The 25117-nt window shown below is 41.7% G+C and overlaps 1 protein-coding gene across 1 annotated transcript in view; it reads right to left on the reverse strand.

The window, feature by feature from the left end:
- FLT1 (fms related receptor tyrosine kinase 1) overlaps window positions 1-25117 on the reverse strand; it is a 119038-nt gene that overhangs the window by 42469 nt on the left and 51452 nt on the right. Inside the window, exons 12-15 of the mRNA XM_066618847.1 lie at window positions 21721-21829; window positions 13765-14055; window positions 8538-8684; window positions 6502-6633 (exon numbers count right to left, since the gene is read on the reverse strand). Coding sequence (XP_066474944.1) covers window positions 6502-6633; window positions 8538-8684; window positions 13765-14055; window positions 21721-21829 — 679 coding nt within the window. The remainder of the gene's footprint in view (window positions 1-6501; window positions 6634-8537; window positions 8685-13764; window positions 14056-21720; window positions 21830-25117) is intronic.

The following is a 25117-nucleotide window of genomic DNA, read 5'->3' on the forward strand; positions in this document are numbered from 1 at the left end:
TTGGCCCTCATCAATGTGCCTGAAAGAAGCAGTACTGTAATAACAGGTCCTGCAAGGTCATGGCCTGAAAAACCTGAAGAAAACTAATACATTGATGTAAAAGAGGGAAAACGGAGCAGCCAAAACAACACAAAAATTCTGAATCTGGAAAATATTAGGACACAGTGAGAACTCTGTAGGAAGGATTATCATCAAAATACTCCCTGCATGCAATTCCCCAGATATTCATAAAATATTTTCAAAGCAGCATGCATTTTCCATTCTTGAGACAGTATCCTAATAACCCATGCAATGCCTGTAAAAAAATCCCTCTATGTCCCTTATTCTGACTCACACAGAAGTGTCAACATCCAGTGTGACAAGTTGACAACAAGGGAAAAGAAGTGTGGATCACTATTTCCCAGACAATTTCAGGCATCCAGCAATTTTTTACCCCAACCAGTTCAGATTCTCTGCATTCTTGGCAAAAGGGGAAGATTAATAGTTTCATGGAATCTTTGACTAGCCCAGAAATCTGTGATGCATATTCTGAATTTCTTTCTGCAGGCATATTCATGAGCAGCTCTGCAAGGTAGGACTGCCATAGTGACAACTATGTTGCCAGATATTGACATTAAGCCCCAATTCCCTCTCCTCCCAGCTCCAGAGGGTGGCAAAATATTACAATAAACACTTGAATGCACAGGTATTAAATTACATTTCTACAATTAATGACCAAGTATATTAACCAAAGAAGCTGCTTATATTGAACTTATACTGAACTGGTGCTGCCTGCTCCAGATTGGCTTTTCAGGGTTTGGGGAAATTGTTCTGCTGCTGGGATCAGCTGTGCAGTGGGAATGCTAGAAACTGAGGGCCCAATCCTATGCAGTGCGTGCTGGCTTACCGCTGGTGGAGTGCCGGTGCGAGCTCAGCGCTGGCCAGCACTGAGCACTGGAGCTCTGCCGCTTGGTGATCGCCAGGTAGCGGGGAGGTAGGTGGAGGTGTGGGAGGAGCCAAGGCAGAGGCATTCCAGGGTGGGAGGAGGCATGCTGGGGTGAGGGAGCAGGGCAGGAGAAAGGTGGGTGGGTGGGTTGCCCAACATGTAAGACAATCGTTCTCAAACGTTGTGGTGTCCTGAGCCCTTTACACTCCTTAATGGAACCTTATGGAGCCCCACTGGTGCGTGCACAGAGTCTCACAGAGCCCCAGAGTACTGGAGCACATGTGGAGTGGCGCAGCACTAAGCAGACAGTGACCACATACGGTGAACTTGTATGGTCCCTGAAGGAGTCTCAGGGAGCCCCAGGGACATGACGCTGATTATAACTCATGGATGTCACATCAACTTTGTGCCAGTGATGTACTGATGTCAGGATGCGACTCTGCGGATGACAGGCTGTGTCAGGGTTTCCACAATCAGCATTGCTAGGAAAGACTGAACCAGCGTTACTGGAGTGCCACACCAGTATTACTGGAAGGGCTGTGCTGGTGTGCCATTGCCTTAGGCAATGCCTTAGGCTTAAGAAATTAGTGATGTCGCACCAGCATCCATGAGACATTGGCATGGAATTGGGACTATGCTATCTTTCACACCCTTTCAGCTTTCCCATGGTACAGCTTCTATCTGGAAAATTGGTTCAGAAGGAAAAAAACACATGGATTTGCAGAGGGGTAGAACATTAGAAGATAACATTAATAGGAACTTCAGATGGAAAACTTTAGAAAGATGAAAGAGTAGTAAAAAGTGGATGCCAACACATGTCATACATTTACAATAAAGGAATATAGGTCCAACCTTGTTATACAGAGATTTTTTATACACGGATTTGACTCAATATGAATAGCCACTGCAAATGAGAAGGAATGTGCTGATCCCTGGAGAAGGGGAAAAATGCATCCCTTTAAAATCACAGTTTAAAAAAACTGCTTTTTACTGTTGTAGAGAGACAATCATGAAGGTGATTACAGGTATAACATAATTAGCCACTGATTTTTCTATCTTAACACAGATGAGAAGGGCCCTTTAAATAAAAGGAAAACAGTCATTTAAAAATAGCCTCCTTACTTGAGAGGACAGCTGGCTAACAGTCCATCAATCATTGTCTCTCCAGGCACTCCCATCCCTTCCCCCGAGCAGGTGAACAAGGCTAAATGGCATTGATTATCACCCCCATTCTTTCCTCCTCACTGCAGCTCCTGGTGAAGGGAGGGATTGCTGCCTCCTAGTGAAGCCTCAGTGCCTGGAGAGAGACTGATTGCCTCTGTGTGCATTTCAAAAGGTCAGCAAGGCTGTTTTTAAATCACCAGAGCAAAAGGACTTTGTTTTTTAAATTGATTTGCTTTTGTGCATTTTTTGCCATCCATGTGAGTTCTCAGGAAGTGAATAATGAGACTCAGCCTGTATTGAGCTGGCCTGTGAGAAGAAAAGCTACTATCTACTGTAGTTCATTGTTTTTCAAACTATGAATCAGGACCCACTAGGTGGATCGTGAGCCAATTTCAGGGTGGTCTCCGTTCATTTCAATATTTTATTTTGAAAATATTAGACTTGATGCTCCCATGAAATGTGACTGCATCTGGGGGAAATGTGATAGCTTCGTACTTTTAACAGACTACTATGAATCCTTCTAACAATGCTAGTAAATGGGACTTACTCCTGGGTAAGTGTGGGTAGGACTGCAGCCTAGAATTGTTAAAAATTTTCCTGCTTGATGATGTCACTTCTGGTGGGTCCTGACAGATTCTCATTCTAAAAAGTGGGTCCTGGTTTGAAAACCACTGCTGCAGTCTACACATACAAGTGACTAGATTTTCCATATTGTGTGGATTTATTGAGAATACTGTTTGAAAAGGTAAGTGAAAATATATATATACTGTTTACCTATAATTAACTGCTGGACCACTGCATTTTGGCTGGCAGTCCTATCCTGGATAGAATTGGGTTGTAAAATGATTTTTACAACCCAAAAATAATTCAAAGAACCAAAAATAATTCAAAGGACAATTTCCTGCACAAATAATTGAATACGGCAGCATGGACTGACAGTTGTCCTAGCAACTTGGATATATAGTATAGAGCAGGGGTGCTCAATACGTCGATCGCGATCGACCGGTCGATCTCGAGGCAAAATGAGTCGATCGCAGGCTTCTCTCCTGTCCACGCATCCCTATGAGTGAGCCCGTTGACTCTACTGGTTCTGACTGGTGAGTAGACCTGGAGAGGAGCCGCTTGCAGGCTCTCTCCCATCCATGCATCCCTGGGAGTGAGCCCCGTTGACTCTACTGGGGCTAACTTACCTTTCCCCTGTTTTTGCACTGGTATGTATGGAGATCTGCCCCCCCCCCACTTCCATCTGTTGGTTCTGTGTGCAAGGGGTTTTGCACTGGTCTTGCTATGATGTCTATATAGAGATCTTCCCTCCCCCACACCTTTTCTCCTGTTTTTGCACTGGTCTGTATAGAGATCTGCTCCCCCCCCACACACACTTGTATTGGAATTGAGGAAGATGTGGTGAGGAAGTAGATGTGGTGTCAGCAGTGGCCCCTTTAAGGGTAAGGCCTGGGCATCCAGCAGAGTGTGCTGCACAGCTGCAGCCACTTGAAGGCAATAGGGCCCTCAGGGATATAAGAGCACCTGAGGCAGGAAGGGCTCCACTTATTTATGTGAGTCAGCCTTTTCCTACATGAAGATCATTAAGTCCAAGTACTGTTCCACCATGACTGATGAACATTTGGAAGTGTGCTTGAGGCTGGCTGTCAGCAGCTACTGTCTGGACTATGCATCCTTGGCTGATTCACTTCAATGCAAGTCATCAAAGTAAACTCAAGTAATTACAAAAATTGTTTATAGTTAATTATGTTGTGTTGTGCAATATTGGCTCATGCGGTTATGCAAGGTACACCAACATACATTGTACACATAAATGTTATATGTTATGATGGCGCGAACATTGTAAAAAAACTCTGGTAGATCTCCGGGCCTTGCTGGGTTTCAAAGTAGCTCTCAAGCCAAAAAAGTGTGAGCACCCCTGGTATAGAGAGTTATGTCAAAGCAAAGCTACATAACTGTATTAATATGATGTTCAGTGGAGGCAAGTCCTGCACACAGATAAACAAAAAGAAACCTGAAGCACAAATATAGGATGAGGATACCTGGCTTGGCAGCAGCATACTTAAAAATAGATCTAGGTGTCCTAACGGACCATAAGTTGAATATGAGTCAGCAGTGTGATGCAGCAGCAAAAACCTCTCTGTTTCTAAGATGACCATAATGACTTTGGAGGTCAGCCAGGCCAGGCACTGGCTAAGGGCCCATGCTCACCAGAGGGCCCATCTGGCCAGACTGAGCCTTGAATCCTCCATACTGGTAACAGTGATAGCATCCAATGTACTAGCAGGGTGGGTTGGGAGTTTCCCCAGATAGAATTTCATCTATTTTTCACCAAAGTCCTGAACACTAACCACAGCTCAGGCAGAACTCTGCAAATGCACCTCAAGCTGTTTTTAGGGCCACAAAGGAAGCTCACAAGCCTGGAGAGCAGGAGCTGCATGATGTCTGATCAAGCTCAGGGAAGCATCTTAATCCAAATGATTCCCAATCTAAATGAGCTGAGCTAAAGCAGAGTCTTTCAATAGACTCTCTGGAAGCCCTCCCATTCATGAGACTACAGTTAGAGCTGGGGTGAGTCTGTCAGCAGTAGCTTGAACTGATTTCAAATGAGATGAGAGAAGCTTGTTTATCACCTCACATGGTTGCTAAAAACTTCTTCCCCACCATCTGTAACCCATGGTAACATGTACCTTGGGTCTTGATTGTACTTCTCTATACAGTTCCCTGCCCCTACTCCTTATCGTTGACTACGATGGGCGGTGACATGGAAAAACAGAACTTGATGTTGTCAGCATGCAGTTACGTTTTGCTATATATTACAGCAGAGTTATGTGGGGGGGAGAACTTGATAACGTAGTGCCATTTACAGTGGTAGCACATATCATTACAGAACTGCAACACTGAAATTAGATAACTGCTACGTTCATGTTGAAGTTCTCTAATTTAGCTCAAATGTGCTTCCCAGACTGGGAAGGTCCTTTAACTAAGGTTAAAAAGTTTGGTTGCAAATGGGGCATGCAAACAGGCTGCAAAATTTAATGACATGAGATAATATTGAAGCTAAGAACTCAGCAGGGTTTCGTTTGAAGAGTGGGCTATTGGATTCCAAGAATAAAACAGAAAGCAGATACTCGCCTATAAGTCGATCTCACAGATAAGTTGAGGGCAGGTTTCAGGCCGCAAATCATGAAATTTTCTATGACCCTCGGATAAGTTGGGGGTTAAACTTGGGGGGGGGGGTCTGACTATAATTTTGTCTGATTTTACCTGAAGCCAGATCCTAAAAAATATCCTTCCTGTAATTGCTACCTAAAAACTGTACAGTTTCTAATTTATTAAAAATACAATAAAAGATCATAAGATGCATTTTTGTTCATTAACTTTTAAAGTTCTGGTCTTCACAACATCTGTGTAAACACTGACAGAGTAAGTGTTGTGTCTGTAAGCAACATACCAGTAGAACCACCAGTCAAATCCTTCCTTAAGGTGCCTGGTGTGTTAAGCCAGAGGCTCTACATATGACATGCAACATAAAACATGCAATTGGGAGTGTGCTGTTCAGTTCACAGCAGGGAGACGAGCAACAAGGACTGAGCTGTGCACAGTTGCAACCCTCTTTACTCAGAAGCAGACCCCCTGCTTTCCATGGGTGTTACTCTTAAGTACTGGTGCATTGTAGCCTTGTTTCCACCTTGTTGCTTCCACCTTGTTTCAGAAGGAAATGAGGATTTTTTCTTTTTCTCCTTTTTCTCCACTGCTTCCTGCTTCTCAGCCCATTTCCACACACCCCCAACTTCACCAGACAGCTGCTGAGCCTCCATAAGCTTCCCAGAAGCTCCCAGAGGTCTCTGCTTCATTCACTGCATTGACCTGGGTATAAGTTGACCCAGGATCTCAGGCTCCATTTTAGGCATGATTTTTTTGACCTATAGGCGAGTATATATGGTATTTGCAATTGCTGGCCAAACCCCAAGTTGGATATCACTGCTTATTCTATCACGAAATCAAAGACACAGTAACACCAAGTATACCTCATCTCAATTGCAAGCAGCTTAGAACAGGAAACCTGGGAGAGCAAAACCTTTTACAAGGCTAAATATATATCGTTCTTCTACCCTGACCCTACTCTTTTGCTTGGTTGCCGAAAAGTTTTTTTTCAGGTCACTATAACACATTCTGATCCAGCATTTCCCTTTGGTTTTCATTTTGAACTGGTGCATTTCTCTTGTTAAGACTTTGTTCAAAAAGTTTAGCACACAACCAACAAACCACCACACTTACCTATTCCTCCAGGAAAAGCAAGATCTTTGCTATGGAAAGCAATTGGAGATGTAGAAGTAGATCAAATAGGAAAAGCAAGTCACATAAAATTCATGCTAACTAGCTTCTTTCATACGCAGTGTTTTTACCTTGTATGAAGACGTTGGCTGAACTTTTCACTGTCCCTTTCTGGTTGGTAGCTACACATTGGTAGTGCCCTGCATCATCCTCTTGTGCTCTTTCAATCAATAGACTTTGCCTTCCCGGCCCTAATATTATACCTGTGTAATGGGAAATGTTTCAAATTAATTGCCTCTCTAATACAATTCTCTTCTTAATGAATTTTAATCTCTAGGCTAAAGCAAGACAGTATAATGTATCCTACAAGAAGAGTACTGTTGTAAACATCATCTTGGATATAGAAATCTTTTTTTTCCTAGCCTTTTGTGCAGGTTCATAAATCTTTTGCTGAAGATGCTTCATTCATTGGCACCAATTACTGGCAAAAACTTTCTTCATGGCTGTTTGATGGCTGGTGACTACTAGATATGACACGCTTGGATGGGTGTAGGGGCTGAAGAAATCAGCGTTGGGAATTAAAATATTGTCTGAAAGGAGATAGAAGCCTGAAAATGTGCAGCTGGTTGGCATTTCTAGGCATAACTAAAATGGTTAACGCTGCTTTAAAGACTAGCATAGTTTGTCTAAATGAGTTCAAGTATCTCCTCCCCTGTTCTGAAGTCACATACAATGTCTCAGTTGGGTAATTAGTCCCAAATCTCTGGCAAAGTGCTGAAGGTGAAACCAGGGCCTAGAAGAGGGGGGTAAAGGGGGTAATTTGTACCAGGGCCCAGGCTCACACAGGGGGCCCAAGAGTCAAAGGAGGGGGCCCAGAAAGTTCCTGGGACCTTACATTTTCCTATCTCACCTGGACTCCAAAGACTATTCTGGTTGTCACCACCCTTCCCTTGCCCAATTATGCCCCCCGTTCTGCCTTCCCCCACTGCCCCCTCCCATTTTGGGAAGGCCCCCCCAAAAAACTTTGTATCCCCAGATAAAATTCCTCTCAGAGGCCCTGGGTGAAACATTTTCTATCTAAAAGGAACACCAAACCCTTTATTTAACATAGATCTAACGTAGAGAATTTTGACAGAGACCCTGGTGCAGCAGCCTCAGTTACTGTTATTGCACCAGGACTGAGCAAATTGGTAACCATTGAAGCTAGTGAGGTTGAGCCTCTTTTCCAGGGAGGTTGTTTGAATAGGTGTATTTATTTAAGAACATATGAAATTTGAAGTACATTTAAGGCACCTTAGATGGATCCAACAATGACTGCAGAGTCACACAGGGAGTGTCTTGAACAAGGGTATTTTTTTCTTCTTCATGGAAATTTGGAATAATGATGGCTGATTTGGTGTTACTGTCATTGTGCTGCCTGTGCAGATCAAAACTGGCTCTAAGGTGAGACATAGTGAACTGGCTGCCTCAAGTGACTTACGCTGGATGCAACTAAAGGGCTTCAAATGGCCAGTTACTCCATTCCTTTTGTTTTTAACTTGATTCTGAATCCTGTTTTGTCTGCTTGCTCATTTTGACTAGTAGCGACCAAAATGGGACTCGGCAGTTCTGGTCCAACTTACAGGTGACACTTGCAAAGGTACTCCAGTTGCTGAATGGAGCAACCATCTGGCCGTAAGTATTGTTAAACTGAGAAATGGATTGCAGTTCTGGGGTTGGGTCCACGTTATAAAGAATCTAGAAATAAATTCTTTCTAGAATTTAGAAAGGGCAGGAGGTCTGGCTCAGTTAGTAGAACTGCCGCCTTGAATGCCTGAAGATCTGAGGCTGCCAGTTCAAAACAACTGGAAGTACCTGAGAACTGACGACATGCTGATATACTGATGAGCTGACCCTAGGTGGCAGAGAGGAGTTGCTATCAAGTGGAGCGTGGGAGGGGAAGGGCCAGAGAGAGGCCAGACTGGGAAGGAATCCAGATGGAACGAGGAGTTCTATGAAAGACTAGAACTATTCAATTGTAAAAATCCCTACGGCGGTTTAGAACAGCCTGCCTATGTAAACCGCCTTGGATTAAAGTCTGAGGAGAAATCTGATGACCAAAGAAAGGCAGTATATAAATACCTGTATAAAATATAAATAAATAAATTATGGCGAGTGTAACACTAACCTGGTTCTTCTTGTATCTCTTCATTGTTTTTAAACCAGGATAATTGAGGTTCTGGAACACCATGAGCAAAACACTCCAGAGAAACAGAGTGACTGGTATTGACAACCTGGTCGGTGAGGTTCCGCAGTAGGTGCGGGGCTTCCTGAGCTACAAAACACATTGACAGATCCGTTAGTATGTACCTATAACCATAACTTTAAAAACAAATTGCTTGCCCTATTCTTACCCAAATTCATAGTATAGCATTAATGTTGGTATGTCATGAAAAATTCAACCACTTTGGTTAAAGAGAATGAGAGCTGCAAAATAGATAAGGCGATAACTGTTGTCACAGAACATACTGTTCAGCAACCAACAGGAGGGCCAATAAAAGCTATATAGGGAAAATAAAATAGTGTCCCACCACACACTAAAGGAATCTTCCTCCTTTAGACAATATCACCTATAATGCATGGAAATAATAGAGAGCACAACACAAATGATCCAAACCAGTGAGAATCAGTGAATGATTTGTTTCAAATTGAAAATTAAAGGCTCTACAAAGAATGCAGAACTTTATTCCTAGGAAGACAATATTGCTAGCTATATGGCAACACTTCCTATTCTCATCATACCAAAGGGTCCTTGTATAGTCTATCAACCTGTATTGTGAATGTAGTTTGGATTATTATTACAGACTATGCAACTCAATTTAAAACTACATAGACTCACTAAATAAAATATGACTATATTTCAAAACAAGGAGTACAAGCAGGACTTTCAAGTTTTTGCCATCAGATAGCCAACATAAAAATAAGCATATACCCTTCTCAGATTATACTAACCTTTTTTATCCCTCAAAGTCATACATTTGTACTAAATATATTTTAACAAAAAGGTATGCAATATGTTGGGACATCACATTCTTCTGTTTTAGTTCTGTTCAACACTAAACATAGAATCTAATTTATTTTAATCTTAATCTCTGCATAGATAAATAGGAATGGTAAAACTTGGCTCACTATATCAAAAGATTCTCCAAACAATAGGCATTCACCATGAGCATTAGAGACACCATGTGGGATGTCTTAAATGAGCAACTGCGCTGAAAATGATATTGTTTCCACCCAAGTAGAAAGAGAAACATCATAGTGAAAGGCACTGTTTTCTTACCCACTCTCCTCCACCATACATCATACATTGTTTGCTTTCTTTTTAATGAAATATTCCAAATGAAATATTTTTAATGAAATATACCAAAGACCTTTACATTTTCAATGTTATTTGCGACAACCATTTTCGCTCACATTTCCTATTTTTTATCCTTGGTAGTGAATCCCTGAACATCTCTTCAGGAATGAAGTCATTGTTGATTCTTCTGAGCTTCCTGTTTAGCTGCAGTTTGTTTACTCTTCAGAAATTTTGTTTCCCCTTCAAGAAAGATTTCAGAATATTCTGAATATTCACTGTTTTAATAAAGAATTCTTATTGGTGAAATAAAATGGTCATCAGATGTTTCCATTTCAGCAATCATATTCTCCAATGTGATGGGATCAAGGTCAGCATTGGACTTGTTGTTCCGATGGTTATTTCCTCTCATTGTAGGAGGGCCAAACAGTATCATCTGATGGGTTTTTCTGTTGCTAATTATGGCAAACAATTATTTGCAAGAATATCTATTTTTTGTAAACTTCCTTCTGTCTTGTTAGGTAAAAACCAAGAAAACTAAAAAGAACCATATTTGTTTCTAAAAATGATCTACTGAGCAGAATTCCTGCCAAATCCTGTATCACCCATATTGTGTCCAACTAGGTTATAAACTTCCTGATCTGTTTTCACAGAGCAAGTAATATGAAGTATATTTACATGACACTTCTTCAACAGTTGTCAAGACAATCTGCCTTGCTCTGTCCTTCATCAGATATATTCTTTGCAGCTATGGAATTCTGCTTCTTCCAGATTGACTATGAAGACATATTTGAAAATATGCCTGCATAAGGAAGCTGACAAACTTAAGACCTCAGGCATAAATGTTGTGCTCTATAAATAGTTATTCTCTACAATATTACCAAGTAGCTTGAGACAAATAGTGGAAGCATTAAAAAAAAAGAGGGCACACAATCCATGTTATTTCTGATTAATTTTAATTTGTTTATAGCCATACACATTTTTTTTCCATATTGAAAAACACTTTCTTACTTAAATATTAGGTTGCATCACCCTTCACATACTTTTAATAAACTTGTTGCTGTAACTGGATGATTTTTGAACGGCTTGCTTAAAGAAAAAAAAATCATATTTGCTTTACTCCTACTCCTGTATTTTAGGGAACATAACAGGCAAGGATTTTCACAAGCATTTCTAATTGGTTCAAGGTCTTTTCATTTGATTTCAACAGATATCTCTCATTGAGGCTTGTCCAATTCTGCACATAATTGACACTGAACTTCTCCAATAGCAGTTCAACATACAAGGAGAAGTTCATGGTGGACTGTATACTTAGAAACATGAAGGGTATCACAGAAGAAGTAAAAATTCCCCTGCCACAGTGATACGTGCTGAACCGAGGCCTTCAGTAGCAAGACAGAAAATAAAATTAACCCTGAGACAGAAAAAAATCCACTTTCTTCACATCATGTAAGGCCATTAAAGAAAATGTTAAAACATTTTAAGCCTCCTTTCTTTGTATAGCACTTTCATTCAACATTTGCATCTCTTTTTGAGATAATTTATTATTAGTTCAATCACCGATTATGAGCTATTACATACATATGAACTTTTAACACACTTTTTAAAAAAGAAGTACAAATGCAAACCACAACCATTGCTCTCCACATCGTACATAGGAATTATAAGTTGCTCAGAAAAGAACATGATTCATCCCTTTGCAGTGCACATGCGGTAATCACTCCTGGCAGTGAGGTTTGTGCATCAATCACAAGGCAACAGAGAGTCTTCTAAGCCCTTTTGCCTTACACAACATTATTTAGATTCTTTCATTCATTTCAACAGGCACTGATGCAGGCACAATAAGTTATAATGCTCATGCACATGACTATTGAGGTTTTGGCCAACTCCAAAGGTCCGGGATGCCTTTTCTCCCTTTTAGACTTGCTATAAATCATTGTTTAATTTCAGAGGTGAGGACTCTATTTTATTCCCTTCATCAGTTTGTAAATCAGGCTCACATGCCTGTTATTCCAACTCATCCTTTGAGCTGGCCCAGTTTCAATGCTTGAGGGATTGAATCCAAGTATCAGTAACTTCTTTTTCTTTTCAGACTCCTAAGCTCTTGTTTTCAAGCTGTTGCAAATTCATAAAGTCCTGTCATTGCAGCTGATATCTTGCCATAAAATATTTTCTCACATATAACCTCTATAGAAATGGGGCCCTTTTTTCCTGTTTTCCTCCAAAAGTACACAATAAAGTAAGCTTGCTGTCACTGGAATACAGTTACCAATAATCGGATTGGCATTGCAACCATATGAAAAACAGCCACAGAAGGTTCCTTTGTAAGAACATAAATTGTTTCTGGAAGCCATCACTATAATTCTGAAAAAAAAAGATCTACTGTATAAGAAGTGGCTATAGGTGAAACCAGCATAGGAACAATTATTATTTTCTTTATCCTGACAACTTCCAGGTAGCTAATTGTTTTCAAATCATTTTCGGCTCCACAAAACTGGCATTATGGGGAAATGCTATTGTTTACTCTTTCACACTTGACAAAAGCAATTCCCACGTGAACGACAAGCTTGGCTGGGAGACACGGTCCTGCTACCTTAAAGGAGGAAATGGGTGGGCGAGTTCTCAGGCACAAGAAATTGTCATGTTGTCACCCTCTGTTCTAATAGCAAAGTCACTTTTGTTCCCATTTTCGCTGTTGCTATTGTGATTCCCCCACATGCTTGGCTAAAATTTCTATATAATAATTAATCATAAGTGAACTCCCCCCCATATAATAAAGATATGTATTGTAAAAAAATAAAGTTATCAGATCTATTAAAAATAGTAACTTCTTCCTTATACAGATTTTATAATAAACAGAAACACCTTGAAATAAAATCACAAAAGAGAATAAGAAACGCTTAAAAGTAACAATAGATTACTTTTGATTCTCCATCAGTAGTTTAGTCATTTTTAAATCCCCGTGTTAAATCCTGTTATCATTTGCATAAGAAAAAGAACGGGGTGTGTGTATGAGCCGATTAGTCTGATTTAAAATTTAGAGTTGGACAAAAGCATTAAATATTATCTGTGATGACTATAACCTCATCAATAGAGGCAAATGTGGCCATTTTCTTTTATTAAGATAGTTACAACCACACATTTCTTCATCCTAGTGCCAGGCATAAGTTTCCCATTCATGTCACATACTTTTATCAGTAGCACTGTAAATTTGAAAGGGCACCAAAGGAAAGATCCCTCTATTTATTAAAAGAGGGTCCACAACTCTGGTTAGTTTAAATACTCTAATTCATGCAAACAATACAAGAGGGCTATGCCTTATTTCAACATTTTTATTTCTTATTCTGCATCCTCAGAGCCTTCCCTGAGAAGATTTTTTTAAAAGATTAATAATATTTAGTGTAGAAAAATGATCTCAAATAAATAAGCATAAGAACTTGCTCAGAAGGCAATATTTATAAATCCACAAAGAGCAGATTAAAGTAAAAATACCATAGTCCAGTCAATCCCTCAAACTGAGCCATGCTTAGTCTGCACTTTAAAGTTAACTTATAAAACGTCCAATGTTGACCAAAGCCAGCAGTTTTTTTAAGTGTTCAGTTTGTGCAGCTTTGACACTTGGGAGGAGGTTGAATATCAAAGCCGAAGAGAAGTTGGGTCCAAAGTTTTTCATTAGCACTTGGTAGGAGACTGCAAAGAACAATACAACATAACACACAAAAATGCAGTGCGGGGGGTGGGGAAGTCTTCCAAATCCCAACTTCCACAGTTTTGTCAAAGCAGAATCTATCTTTCTGAGCCAAATTGGAAGCCCAGATTGGGGGTTGCTGTTTTTGTTTGTCTGTTTTGATATTTTTTAGGTTCATTTTTGCATTGCTACTCCTCCTATGTCCAAACCTCCCATTTTTGAGGGTGTACAGTAGTAATCAATCGAGAGGAGATAATTTTCACTTTTTAGTGAGTCCTTTATGTTTTATATTGTGTTGTGTTGTACAATCATTCCTTGTGCTCTTAAATTTGTGGATCCGTGAGAAAACAGCCCTTTTGTTACAGTGCTCACCTCTGACTGTAACGTCTTTCTTTTGAAGCACTTCTTCTCCAGTGTATATGTTCCTTGCTCGGCAGGTATAGGTGCCTGAATGTTCAAGCGAAACATTTTTGATGGTAAAGGTGAGGTCAATTGAGTACTCCTTAGTGGCTGCCTTTTTGACTCTTGTATGGTTGTTTTCTGTCCTGGGTAATAACCAGGCAATGTCTTTGTACAGGAACTTGTTGGCTAAACAGGATAACACCAGACTTCCCCCTTCAACAGGTTGTTTCTTTAGGTTAATATGGAATCCATTTGGCACATCTGTCATAAAACAGAACACAATTTTCATTCATAGGAAATTTCAAACGAATATAATTTCTACGGCACAGGCCAATCATCCTTCCCATAAACTTAGGAAGCTGCCTTCTACTTAGATCACTAGTCTGTCTGGTATTGTCATTGTTCACTGGTGATGGCTCTCTAGAGTTTCTGGCAAGCATATTTCCCACCTCTAACTGGAGATGCCACAGATTGAACCTCTTTATGCAGAGCATGTGCCCTTCCAATGAACAACAGGCTCACCCTCCTCTCTGTATCTTCTCACATGCGCTAGGGGCAGAAGTTTTACCATCAACTCTCCTCCCTGTTGAGAGCTCTTCTGCAAATGGAAAGCCGAACAAGAAACAGTAAAAAGAATTAATGATCATTGAGTTTTGTATTTTCTTTAGGAAAGAACAATGCTTAGTGTGTAACATTGTTTCTTGGTGTTTATAGTTTTGCTGTCTCTGTCAATGAGTACTGCACACAAGCACTTGGAAGAGACACAGAAAATCTCTACTGATGCAACTTTGAAGTACCCAACTAGTCAATGCAACTGCATACAACCTTCCAAAAATTTATAATATGGGGGAAAATAAGGTTGATACTGGCACATTGACAAGGAAAACTACTCTTTGTTCACCCTGCAATATTGTCACAGTCTCAGCTGGGCAAAGGAGTCTCTACTTCTGCCCCACCAAATCTATACAGATGATATAGCTTTCTGGTGACATGGAAGACTATTTCCACTGGCTGTGACTCAGGCAATACTTCTACCACAGCACTGGGCAGTGCAGCAACACACAGCTCTCATCCTTTCAGCACATCATCAAACAGCACATGGACAAACATCAAACATCTTCTCAGCACCAACTTTATCCCTTCTGATTGTCAGAACAGAATTTTACATTGAGGGCTTTCACTGTCATGCCCAGGTTGAGGTAATAACAAAATTGTAATAAGTGTAAAAATGTGCTGAAAAGCATATTTGTGACATGTTTGTGCCTCACCACACCAGTTCCAGGTCCCAGGCCAGTAAGTATGAGCTGAAGGCAGCTGGCATGGGCGTTGGAGAGGATGGGACGGGTGTGTTTTTGGGCAGGGGGACTATCCCATTCTCCCAGAGATCTGCATCCTGGCAATCATGGATTTAGAGACCCTGTACATCCCATAAAGATGATTACAACCAGCAGAAATATGGTACTAATGATACTACAGCACACCTGGCTACCAGGCTTTGCCACTTTGTCCTTACCCATAATTAATTTCAGATTTGGAGCCAACTTATATCTTCATGCGGACTTGCATGGCTCCACAATATGCTAACATCTTCATGGCAGACCTAGAATGCTTCCTCCATTCCTGCCCACCCAAAAGCCTCTTTTCTACCTGAGGTACATCAATGACATCTTTATCATCCAGACCCACAAGCAGGATTTTTCAACAACTTTCACCCACCATCAACCTTAGCCTGGAGGCCTACTTATTGCTACGCATACCTACATGCTTCTGGCTTCAACCCAGAATATGCAACATAATTCATTGTCTACAGGGGAGCCTTAGGAAACAGACATATTTGTCCCAGCTCACACCAATCTGCTCACATCTGCAGATTTACACCAGACATTGCTAAAATCACAATACGCCACCAATTAAGGAAGACAACAGATTTAAAAGGCCAGGAACAACCTACTATAGGGCAAAATAAGAAGAGAAAGTGAGAGAACAAAACTGGTTATCACCCACAGCTCCAAACAAAAATCACCACAACATATCATCAATGACCTACAACCAAACTTGGACCATGACACCTCTCTCACAGGCTATGAGTGGAGGCTAATCCTCCCTCAGAGGAAGCCTCCCACTCTGAATCAGCTATTAAGCAACAACAGGTTACAAGACAAAGGCACAAACACATGGACCAGATCCTGCAACAAACTCAGATGCCAATTCTGTCCTTATATCCAGTCCAACAACATTATCACAGGACTAAATAACATCAGTCAATACAATTAGGGGTTCATTCATTCATTCGCTTATCTTTCAATGTGGTATATGCTATCACTTGCCAGTGATCGCTTTTATGATGACATAAAAATATGGTGACATCCGAAGCCAGTTGCTGAACATTCTGGACCTTGAGGACAATCCACTGTTGAGTTAAAGTCACTATTTTTACAGCAAAAGAATGACAGACTCCAGCAAGAAACCTTTAACTAGAATTTATCAGAACACATTACTTTACTCAATTGGACTTGAAAAAGGTGAAGCCTTCCTGTCTCACTACATTGTTAAATAACCTAGCTAAGCCAGATCTCATTCATTTGGCTTCACACAGAACAGTCACCCACTGCATTTCTTGCTTTTTATGGAAACTTCCATGGAGAAGCTTTGACTCTAGTACAGTGGTTCTCACCCTTTTTAGCCCGGGACCCACTTCTCAGAATGACAATCTGTCTGGGGCCCACCGGAAGTGATGTCAGCAACCTGGAAGTGATGTCATAGCCAGAAATGACATCGTCAAACAGGAAGTGACATCACTGATGTCAGGGCCGGAAGTGATGTCATTGAGCAGGAAGTTCTTGCCTAGAAACTCAAACTGTAAATGACAAGAGACAGTATTCTAGCTCAGAAGCTTCTTCCAATTCTCTCTGCCCTCACTACCATTGCTATCAAGCAAAAAATAAAACAACATCTGGAACAAAATATTTGTGTATTTATTTACTACTGTTTTTATTTCTGTCTTTATTTACAAAATCTCAAGCAACTTCTTTTATTGCGCTTGAAATGAACAAAAATTGATGTGGCTATTGATACTGTGCTCAGCACTAGCCAGAAACAAGTGCACCCTACTCATGCACCTCAATACGAGAAGTAGCTTGAGCTTTTGTAAATAAAGGAAATAAAAACAGTAGTATCCCCCTCAGGAGGAAGATAAGCAGGGATGCTTCCCCTCATCTCCCCCAAGCCTAAGCACCTCTATTCAGAATTGACTCCCATTATTGGCAATGGGGCTTACTCCCAGGTCAGAGTAGACAGAATTGCAGCCTGAGAGAGAAGTAAGAAGAGGGGAAGGGTGCACATCAGAGAAGTGACTGGAAGAGCAGCATTCTCCCTGGGTGCTTCCCCCCCCCCATGCCAGGCTTGCCCTCCCTCCTCCCTCAACTCCTGGCTGCTCTCTTGGCAGCCAGGCAACCAGGGATCCCCCTCACCCCAGCAAAGATATAAAGAGAAGACGTGCTAGCCGGGGCAGGAAAGGATCATGGCTTCCAGGCGATTTCAGAGAGGGAAAGAGGTCGCGATGCAGAGGACGAGAACGGCAATGGGGTGGTGGCGGCGGTGATGCTGCTTTCAAGGCAGGCTCACAAGAGGGCTCACAAGAGGCAGGCTCACAACCAGCTGCAGGTAGCGGGGAGCTGCTCTGTCTTGCAACCCCAAGGCAGCCCATCCCGTCAAGGTAGCCAAGCTGACAAAGGTTGGTGGGGAGAAGCCTGGCTGGCTGCAATTGGCCCCCCTGAAGGAAGCCTCCAAGTACAGATGGAGGTCCAGCTGGGAGGCAGCAGTACGCTTTCTGGGGAAAAGTGGCATGCTGCTTTCTTTGCACATGTGCAAGTTGCTCTTAGTTACATCTCAATGCCAGGAAGTTTAAAATGGTGACGCCCAGGCTTTGCCCACTTCCAAAATGGCGCCACCTAGGTCTTTTGCCATCTTCCAATATGGCTGCCACCAGATTCTCGCGACCCACCAGAAATCGGATCGCGACCCACCAAGTGGGTCCCAGCCCACAGTTTGAGAACCACTGCTCTAGTAGATAAAGGTGTTTGAAAATGGTGTTTTTTTATTTTACACAGAAGTAAGCCCATTGAGTTCAGTAAGTATTAGGCTGTAATCCTATTTTACTCACTGGAAACAAACACTTCTACTAATAAGTAATCAGAGTTCCTTTATTTAGTTCAGCACAGCAAGGCTTATTGCTTTAACCATTACTGTTGCTCTTCCATGCCACAGCCTTCTGATCCCAGCTTTTACAACTCTGTTTCTCTATCTCCATGTAAATATATATCTTATTATATACCAGATTCCTCCTATTGTACCTGCACATTTATCTTATTATACAACAGAATCCTCTTGTTATGCCTTGAGGATTACATCATCAAGAAGGAATGAAGTGAGAGGCCATCCTTGACTTGATCTTAACCAATAGGGAAGAATTGGTCAGTGAGATCCACTGGCATCACTAGGGGGTTGCGGGGGGTGCGGACCACACCAGGTGACGCGCACTGGGGGGGTGACACACTAAAATCACGGTGGTTAGGAATAACCCCATCATATTATATACCGTTGGATGTGGAATTTCGAGTGGAATGCAATGCAAAAAACCCAAGTGAAATATCTCCTTTCTATCAAAAGTTATGGCCAAACAACTGGAGAACAAAAATGCAAGGATCCCTATGGAAAGTGAAACTGAGCCATATAGCGCGTTTACTCGTGAGTAGGCGAACGTGCCTTAGTTCATAGGAAAGGGCAGGCTGAGAGAAATCCAATGACACCAGAATGGTCCTGAGCCAATGAATGCAGCCCCAAAAACACCTGAGAAGGAAGTCCCCCCCTCCAAGCAGACAAATGTACTGAGCCCTATGGAAAGCGAAACGAAGCCTCATGGTCGCGTTTACTCATGAGTAAGCAAACATGCCTTGGCTGGAATGGAAGATCAGGTGAAGGAGAGTGCAAGGCTATCAGAATGGTCCTGATCCTATGCACTTGCAGCTAAACAAGTGCTCCAGAAGGCAGCCTCCCCCCCCCACACACTAAAAGGGATCAAAACCGAGGCTTCAGCTGATAAGGTGAACCTTTTTGAGACTTGTGAAGCCAGGTGGATCCTGACAGTGATCTGGTTTAAACAGAAGTTCTTAAATTGAACTGGGTACTGGGTAGGACTGAAAACCTTACTGATTTTGGAGGGGGGGGTGTTATTGCAGGCAGGGTACAGAGGAAATTCACTTGGTGGAACAGGGTTGGCTTCTGCTTATTTAATTATTTGTTTTACTTTAATTATTTATACTTACTTATTTTAATTTGCCTAATGATGTCACTTCCACCATGACATCACTTCTGGTGGGTTTTGGACAGATTTAATTCTAAAAAGTGGGTCCCAGTGCTAAACGTTTGAGAACTGCTGCAATAAGGTGTTAGTAAGTTGACACCCTGGGCGAGGTGGCACCCCTAGTGACCAAAATCACTAAAATCACAGTTTGGAGGAATAATACCAGCATGGTATATATCAATCAATGCGTAATTTCATGCAGAATGTGTTCTACCTTTATTCTATCAAAAGGTACAGCCCAAAAATCAGTGGGGGCAGAGTGATGGTACATCACCACGCCCACCACCTGGGATGTTGCCCCGCCCACTGCATGGGGGGTGATGCGTTGGCATCCCGCACAGGGTGACGCAAACCCTAGTGATGCCACTGATGAGATCATAGTACAAACTTTAGGCGAAAATGATCATTAACTCATAGAATTCTCAATCTTATGGGAAAGAAAGGAAATATGCAGTAAAACCTGTACTTTGGATGAGTAACTAATGTTGAATGTGCTATCAGATTTCTCTAAGTGGGCAGGTAGGGAAAAAGAAAAGAGTGCTGCAATCCCATCATGTATTCTGTTTAAAAGGCTAGAAACTCCTAATGAGTTATACTTCACTGCATATGCAAAAGTCTGAGACAAGGTGGATAATGAGTGGCTGGAATAATGTAAAAGAGTTTTATTTACTTTAGTGATTTGAAACTTCCTGTGGAAATAGCTCCCAGGTTTCCTGATGGAAGATTGTGTTTATCTTTGCCAAGCACCATCAGGAATCTCAAAATAAAATGCCTTTAGTGACACTGGTCAGCCAGGAGATAAGGCTGTGCTGTTCCTGTCTCACCCTCAGTAATTGCAAACACACCCATGGCCCTGCTGTGTGCCAACAAAATAGCTAAAAAAAAAAAATAGGGGAAGGATCAGGCTAACGGGGTGGGACGTATGGAAGAGATAACTGCTTAATTTGGGATTCAGAAATAACTGGGGTGATTGGTTTCAATCAGGGGTGTCAAACAAAAGGCTGGAGAGGGGGGTGCAGATGTGCCCGTGGAAGATTTTTATCAGGCTCTCAGCTGCTGAGCAGTGCTGAGGTGTTACTACTGAAATGGCAGACCACGTGAAAATTGAGTGTTCTCATATCTTGAAATACGATCAAGATTTGTGTATTTTCTCTTCTGTCATTTGCAGATAATGAGCGTCTATATGAGAACAAAGTGCTGATTTCTGGCCATCAGTTGATTAATGATGTCACTTTTGCCCTTCACCAGGCACCCTGAATGCTAACTTTGGCCCTCGTATGAAATGAGTTTGACACCCCTGGTTTTGGTTATCATGATTTCCTTTAAAACCGTGACATCCTGAAAACATATATGTATAGGTGGGTTTTTTCAGTGATAAAATAAAAACATATAACACCACTTTCTGCACTTATCATTTTTGTAAAAAAGAAGAAGAAGAAGATATATGCTACTACTATGAATAATTACGTATATATCACTGCCTATGGAACCCCAGGAAGCCCACCCATCTGGCCCAAGCAATTTCCAACCCTCCACAAGATAGGTGATAAGCGCTTAGAAAGCTTCTATTTACTTGAACCCACGACATCTACTAGTAGATCTGTATATTACACGAAGATCTTGGTCAGCTTTGGATGCTCTGGTTGAACATAAGTACATATAAGAACATACCCCCGCTGGGTCAGGCCAAAGGCCCACCTAATCCAGCTTCCTGTATGGCCCACCAAATGCCTCAGGTTGCACACAAGACAACAAGATACCTGCTTCCTGGTGCCACTCCCTTGCCCTTGGCATTCTGAGGTAGCCTACTTTCAAAACCAGGAGGTTCCACATACCCATCATGGCTTGTAACCTGTGATGGACTTAACCTCCAGAAATTTGTCCAATCTCTTTTTAAAGGCATCTAGGCTGGAAGGCTCTCTTCCTAATATATTGGGTTCAAAACATCATCTGAGAAGGAAAACCTGTTTGCCTACAGATCAGATATCATAGGATGTCCCAGGGCAGTTTCTATACCATTTCTTTACAATATATAGTAGGAAAAGTCTGTAGAAGGAAACTGCCTTTTGCCTCATGTAGGTCCCTGTTCAACTTCCAATCTTTAAGCATTCAAATAAGAACAACTTGGAAGTCGTTGAAAAGCAAACAGACCTTTAGCAATCAGAGGAGCCCTGAAGTATCTATTTTGAATTCACTGAGAGGAAATCCTTTTTAGCATCCTGGCCTTTTGTTCACAGCTATCAGCATTTTGTACTGGCATTAGTTTAAAGATGCTTGTTTTGTTCCTTAGCAAAGAATAAGAACATTAAGGACTAAACTACACGTTACATTAAGCATGTCATTGTCCCTTTCATGTTTTTTTTTGTTTTCAAAAGCAGCTATGGGGGGGAAGGGGAATCAGGCTTAGGACCATTGTGTGGTGGAACAGTTTCCAGCTCATTATATTTCCAAAATGTTATAATCGACATCTTAAAAATTATGATCCATCACGACAACTCACTCAACAGAAATGGGGAAAACTTTAAATGTATCAAATATATAATATAGCAGGAATTACACCTTACCAGTTACAAAATAGCTAATCCTTCTTTCATCACTTCCCACTTTATTGGATGCTATACAGCTGTAGATTCCGGATGAACTGGATTCAGCCACAACCAAAATGCTAGCAGTCTGTAAGTGGAAAAAATTTTAGTATTCCCAAAATTAAAGGAATTAGTTTTCAGTGATTGTCCTGAACACAGACATTGATATGATTCAATTCTTCCACTCATTCAATGAAAAGCAGTAAACCAGTAAGGAGGTGGCACAATGTCATGGGAATAATGGAATAACAGGAAAACAACTTCTCTGGAAAACCTTTTATATTATGAGAGTCATTATTCTGAATCTTTGCACAGGGATTTATGATTGATTTATCTTGTATATGTGATGTACCAATGACAGATTACAATAACAGAGGTGTGCCCAATAAGCTGAAACCCACAGACAACCAAAGAAACTGCTAAGGATAATGTTTGAAAATGTGACTGTATTTGCAACAGATTTATTTACCGAGTGGAAAAAGGGCAAAGGCAGGCTATAGGTTGATGCTTGGTCCTATCCCACTTTTTCCCAACTGATGTGGGTGCACATACTTGATGCAGTTGCAAAGAAGCAATTGAAACGGGATGTTTTATCTGGGGTACCATCTCAATTTTGACTTGGGGGCAGGGTTGGCCCTTCCATGAGTCTGACGGCACAATCCAAAGGCCCAGTTGGACCAGCACAAGTTCCTTGCACTGGCCCAGAGGTGTTGCAAAAGTGCCATAGGGCACTTTTGCGCCACCATGATCGAAGGCAGGCAGGTGCACAGATGTGTGCTAGCCTCCAGAGGACAAATTCGGCCTACAGAGTGCCAGTGCCAGGTAAGTTTGTGCCAGCCTGCCTTGGGGATGGTAGGGGGATGGTGGTCTGGAAGTGTTCCAGGGTGGGGGGAGGGTGAGTGGCAGGCGGGCAGGCGGGCCTGTGGGCAGACCGCACCTGGGAAGGGGTGGAGTCAGGATCCTGCACTTAGGCCAGATCCCAACCCCACACCTGGACAGCCTAGCCTACTGCCAGGCTGCTTGAATCTGCATCACCCCTTTAGGTGGCACAGATCCCAGTAGCCCCATTTGGGCTACTGCCACATTACCCAGGGTTAGGGGAATCTATTCCCCTTGGCCTGGGTTGGACCGCCGCCACCCCCAACCCTGCGGTGGATACAGTGCAGACCAGCCAGCCTGCCTGTTCCAGTGCAGGAGAGGATTGATCTGCAACTAAAGTGATTGCCTCAGATAACAGAATAGTGGGGGATGCCCACCTCTTACCTGTGCATTCACATCCACTGCTCCAGTTTCCACTCCTTGAATGGAAAAGGGAGAGGGGGGAAGTTAATCCCCTTCTTCCTTTCCCAATCCAGGGAGTGGGAGGAGCAGATGTTGGCACATCACCAGGTAAGGGGGGAGCAGTATCTAGTATGCTGCCTCAGGTACCAGGAAGTCTTGAACCAGCCCTGCTTGGGGCAACAGGGAAAGATTCAAAAATGTGCATTTTAAGAACACACACATACTTTCTTTTTTCTGCCTGATAACAACTGACAGCCCAATCCTGAGCTGCCCAGTGCGCGGGGCTGCAGCGGTGCTAAAAATGGCTGCCGTTGCCTCCTGCACACTCCAGGCAGTCACCACCTCCTCCTTGGGAGAAGGGGACTTTTGTCCTCTTCCCTGGGTAAAGCTAGTAGCTGCACCATGGGGCTACTCGATTCTACATCGACCTGAAGGTTGGCATAGAATTCAGAGACTCCATGTCGGGCGGCCAAGCCCAACACAGAGGCTCTGGATCCACTCCCTCCCGTCCCACTCCCTCCCCCTGGAATGCCTCCTTTTAAATCTTAAATTCTTTTAAAATTCTTTACAATAGGGTACAAATACAATTTTCCAGAGTTGTAAATGAACTGATCACCAAAACAAAGGCTTGGTGAAAGCCTCTACATTTGTTATCAAAGTTTTGCTGACAATTTGTTTCCCTTTTGGTACTTAACCTCAGATGGATGAAGTGAAACCCACAATGGAAACAATTATTCCATCAAAAGACTCACAACATCACACCCAAATGAATTATTCCTTTGTCTGCCTTTCTGGACCTACTATAAAGGGCGGAGGGAGGAAGGTGGCAGCCTGGTCATGTTTTAAAATACATCCTGAAACTCTGACTGGCAGCTCCATGATAAGCCTATATTTCAAGTGGGAATTTATTTGCCTCAGACCAAAGTTTGTCCAACATCTTAAAGAAAGAAAGAAAGAAAAAGAAAGAAAGAAAGAAAGAAAGAAAGAAAGAAAGAAAGAAAGAAAGAAAGAAAGAAAGAAAGAAAGAAAGAAAGAAAGAAAGAAAGAAAGAAATGCATTAAAAATAGTCATGATTAAAAGGATTTTTATTTAATACATGGTGTCCTGACAAGAGTTCATTTCCAGCACTGAGGATTCATGCACGGTCCTCCTAACTGCTCTAAAAGGCACATTAAAAATGATGGGTCTCTTTATATTTGCAGCAGGAAGCTGTCCTTATTCATCCTAATATAGCCTCTTTTCCAATGACTGTTTTGCTTCATTTATGGCCTTATTATATCTCCTGTAACTACCTAAAGAGCTAATTGGCTTAAATCACTTCTGAAAACCGAAAAATAAGCCATCATCATCTGTACCAAGGAATGTTAAATGCTGGACTCAGGTTGACTGTTGGTCAATCTAGGTGAGCGTTGACTGCACCAGGTGTCTAAACAATAGGTGGATCAGAACCCAGAAGTAGACTGTGACCCAAATTCTGGTTGTTTTACTAGCACTGCTACAACCATTTTATTTTATTTTATTTTGAGGCTCAGCCTGTATAATCTGAAAAATGCGAGGGCCAGGGAATCCCAAATGAGGTAATTTCACCAGGAGTTTTGGCTTTGGAGAAGTTGCTTATATTAAGATATTATATATTAAGATATTATATGCTTATATTAAGATATTATATTAAGATATTATATACAATCTAAATCCCTCTTCAAAGACTTAAAATGACTATTACTAACTATTGTATTTTTAAAATTAGGATATTTGTAATCTGACACTTTATTCACAATGATTTGAGAAATGGGGACTTGAAATCTAAGAGGTCAGTAGATCCAGTGAGACAGGAGAAGCCCTGTGCATTACACTGTGTAATTCATGGTATGACATTAAAATGTTAAGACAAGTTGCATACTGAAATTATAGAATGGACATAACATAGAAACCAGCTGTGAATTTGATGGAACTAAACTACTACTGCAGCAATATCAAGTGTAAAGTTGCACTGCCCAAATATTCCTACTGTACAACTGGTTCAGGTCAGGTCCTTCTGGTACTGAATCAGTCACAGACTCACTGTCTTGCCTTGGCCAAATTCATTTCTCAAACT

Source organism: Tiliqua scincoides, chromosome 3 (assembly GCF_035046505.1).
Source record: "Tiliqua scincoides isolate rTilSci1 chromosome 3, rTilSci1.hap2, whole genome shotgun sequence".
Classification (NCBI taxonomy): Eukaryota; Metazoa; Chordata; class Lepidosauria; order Squamata; family Scincidae; genus Tiliqua; species Tiliqua scincoides.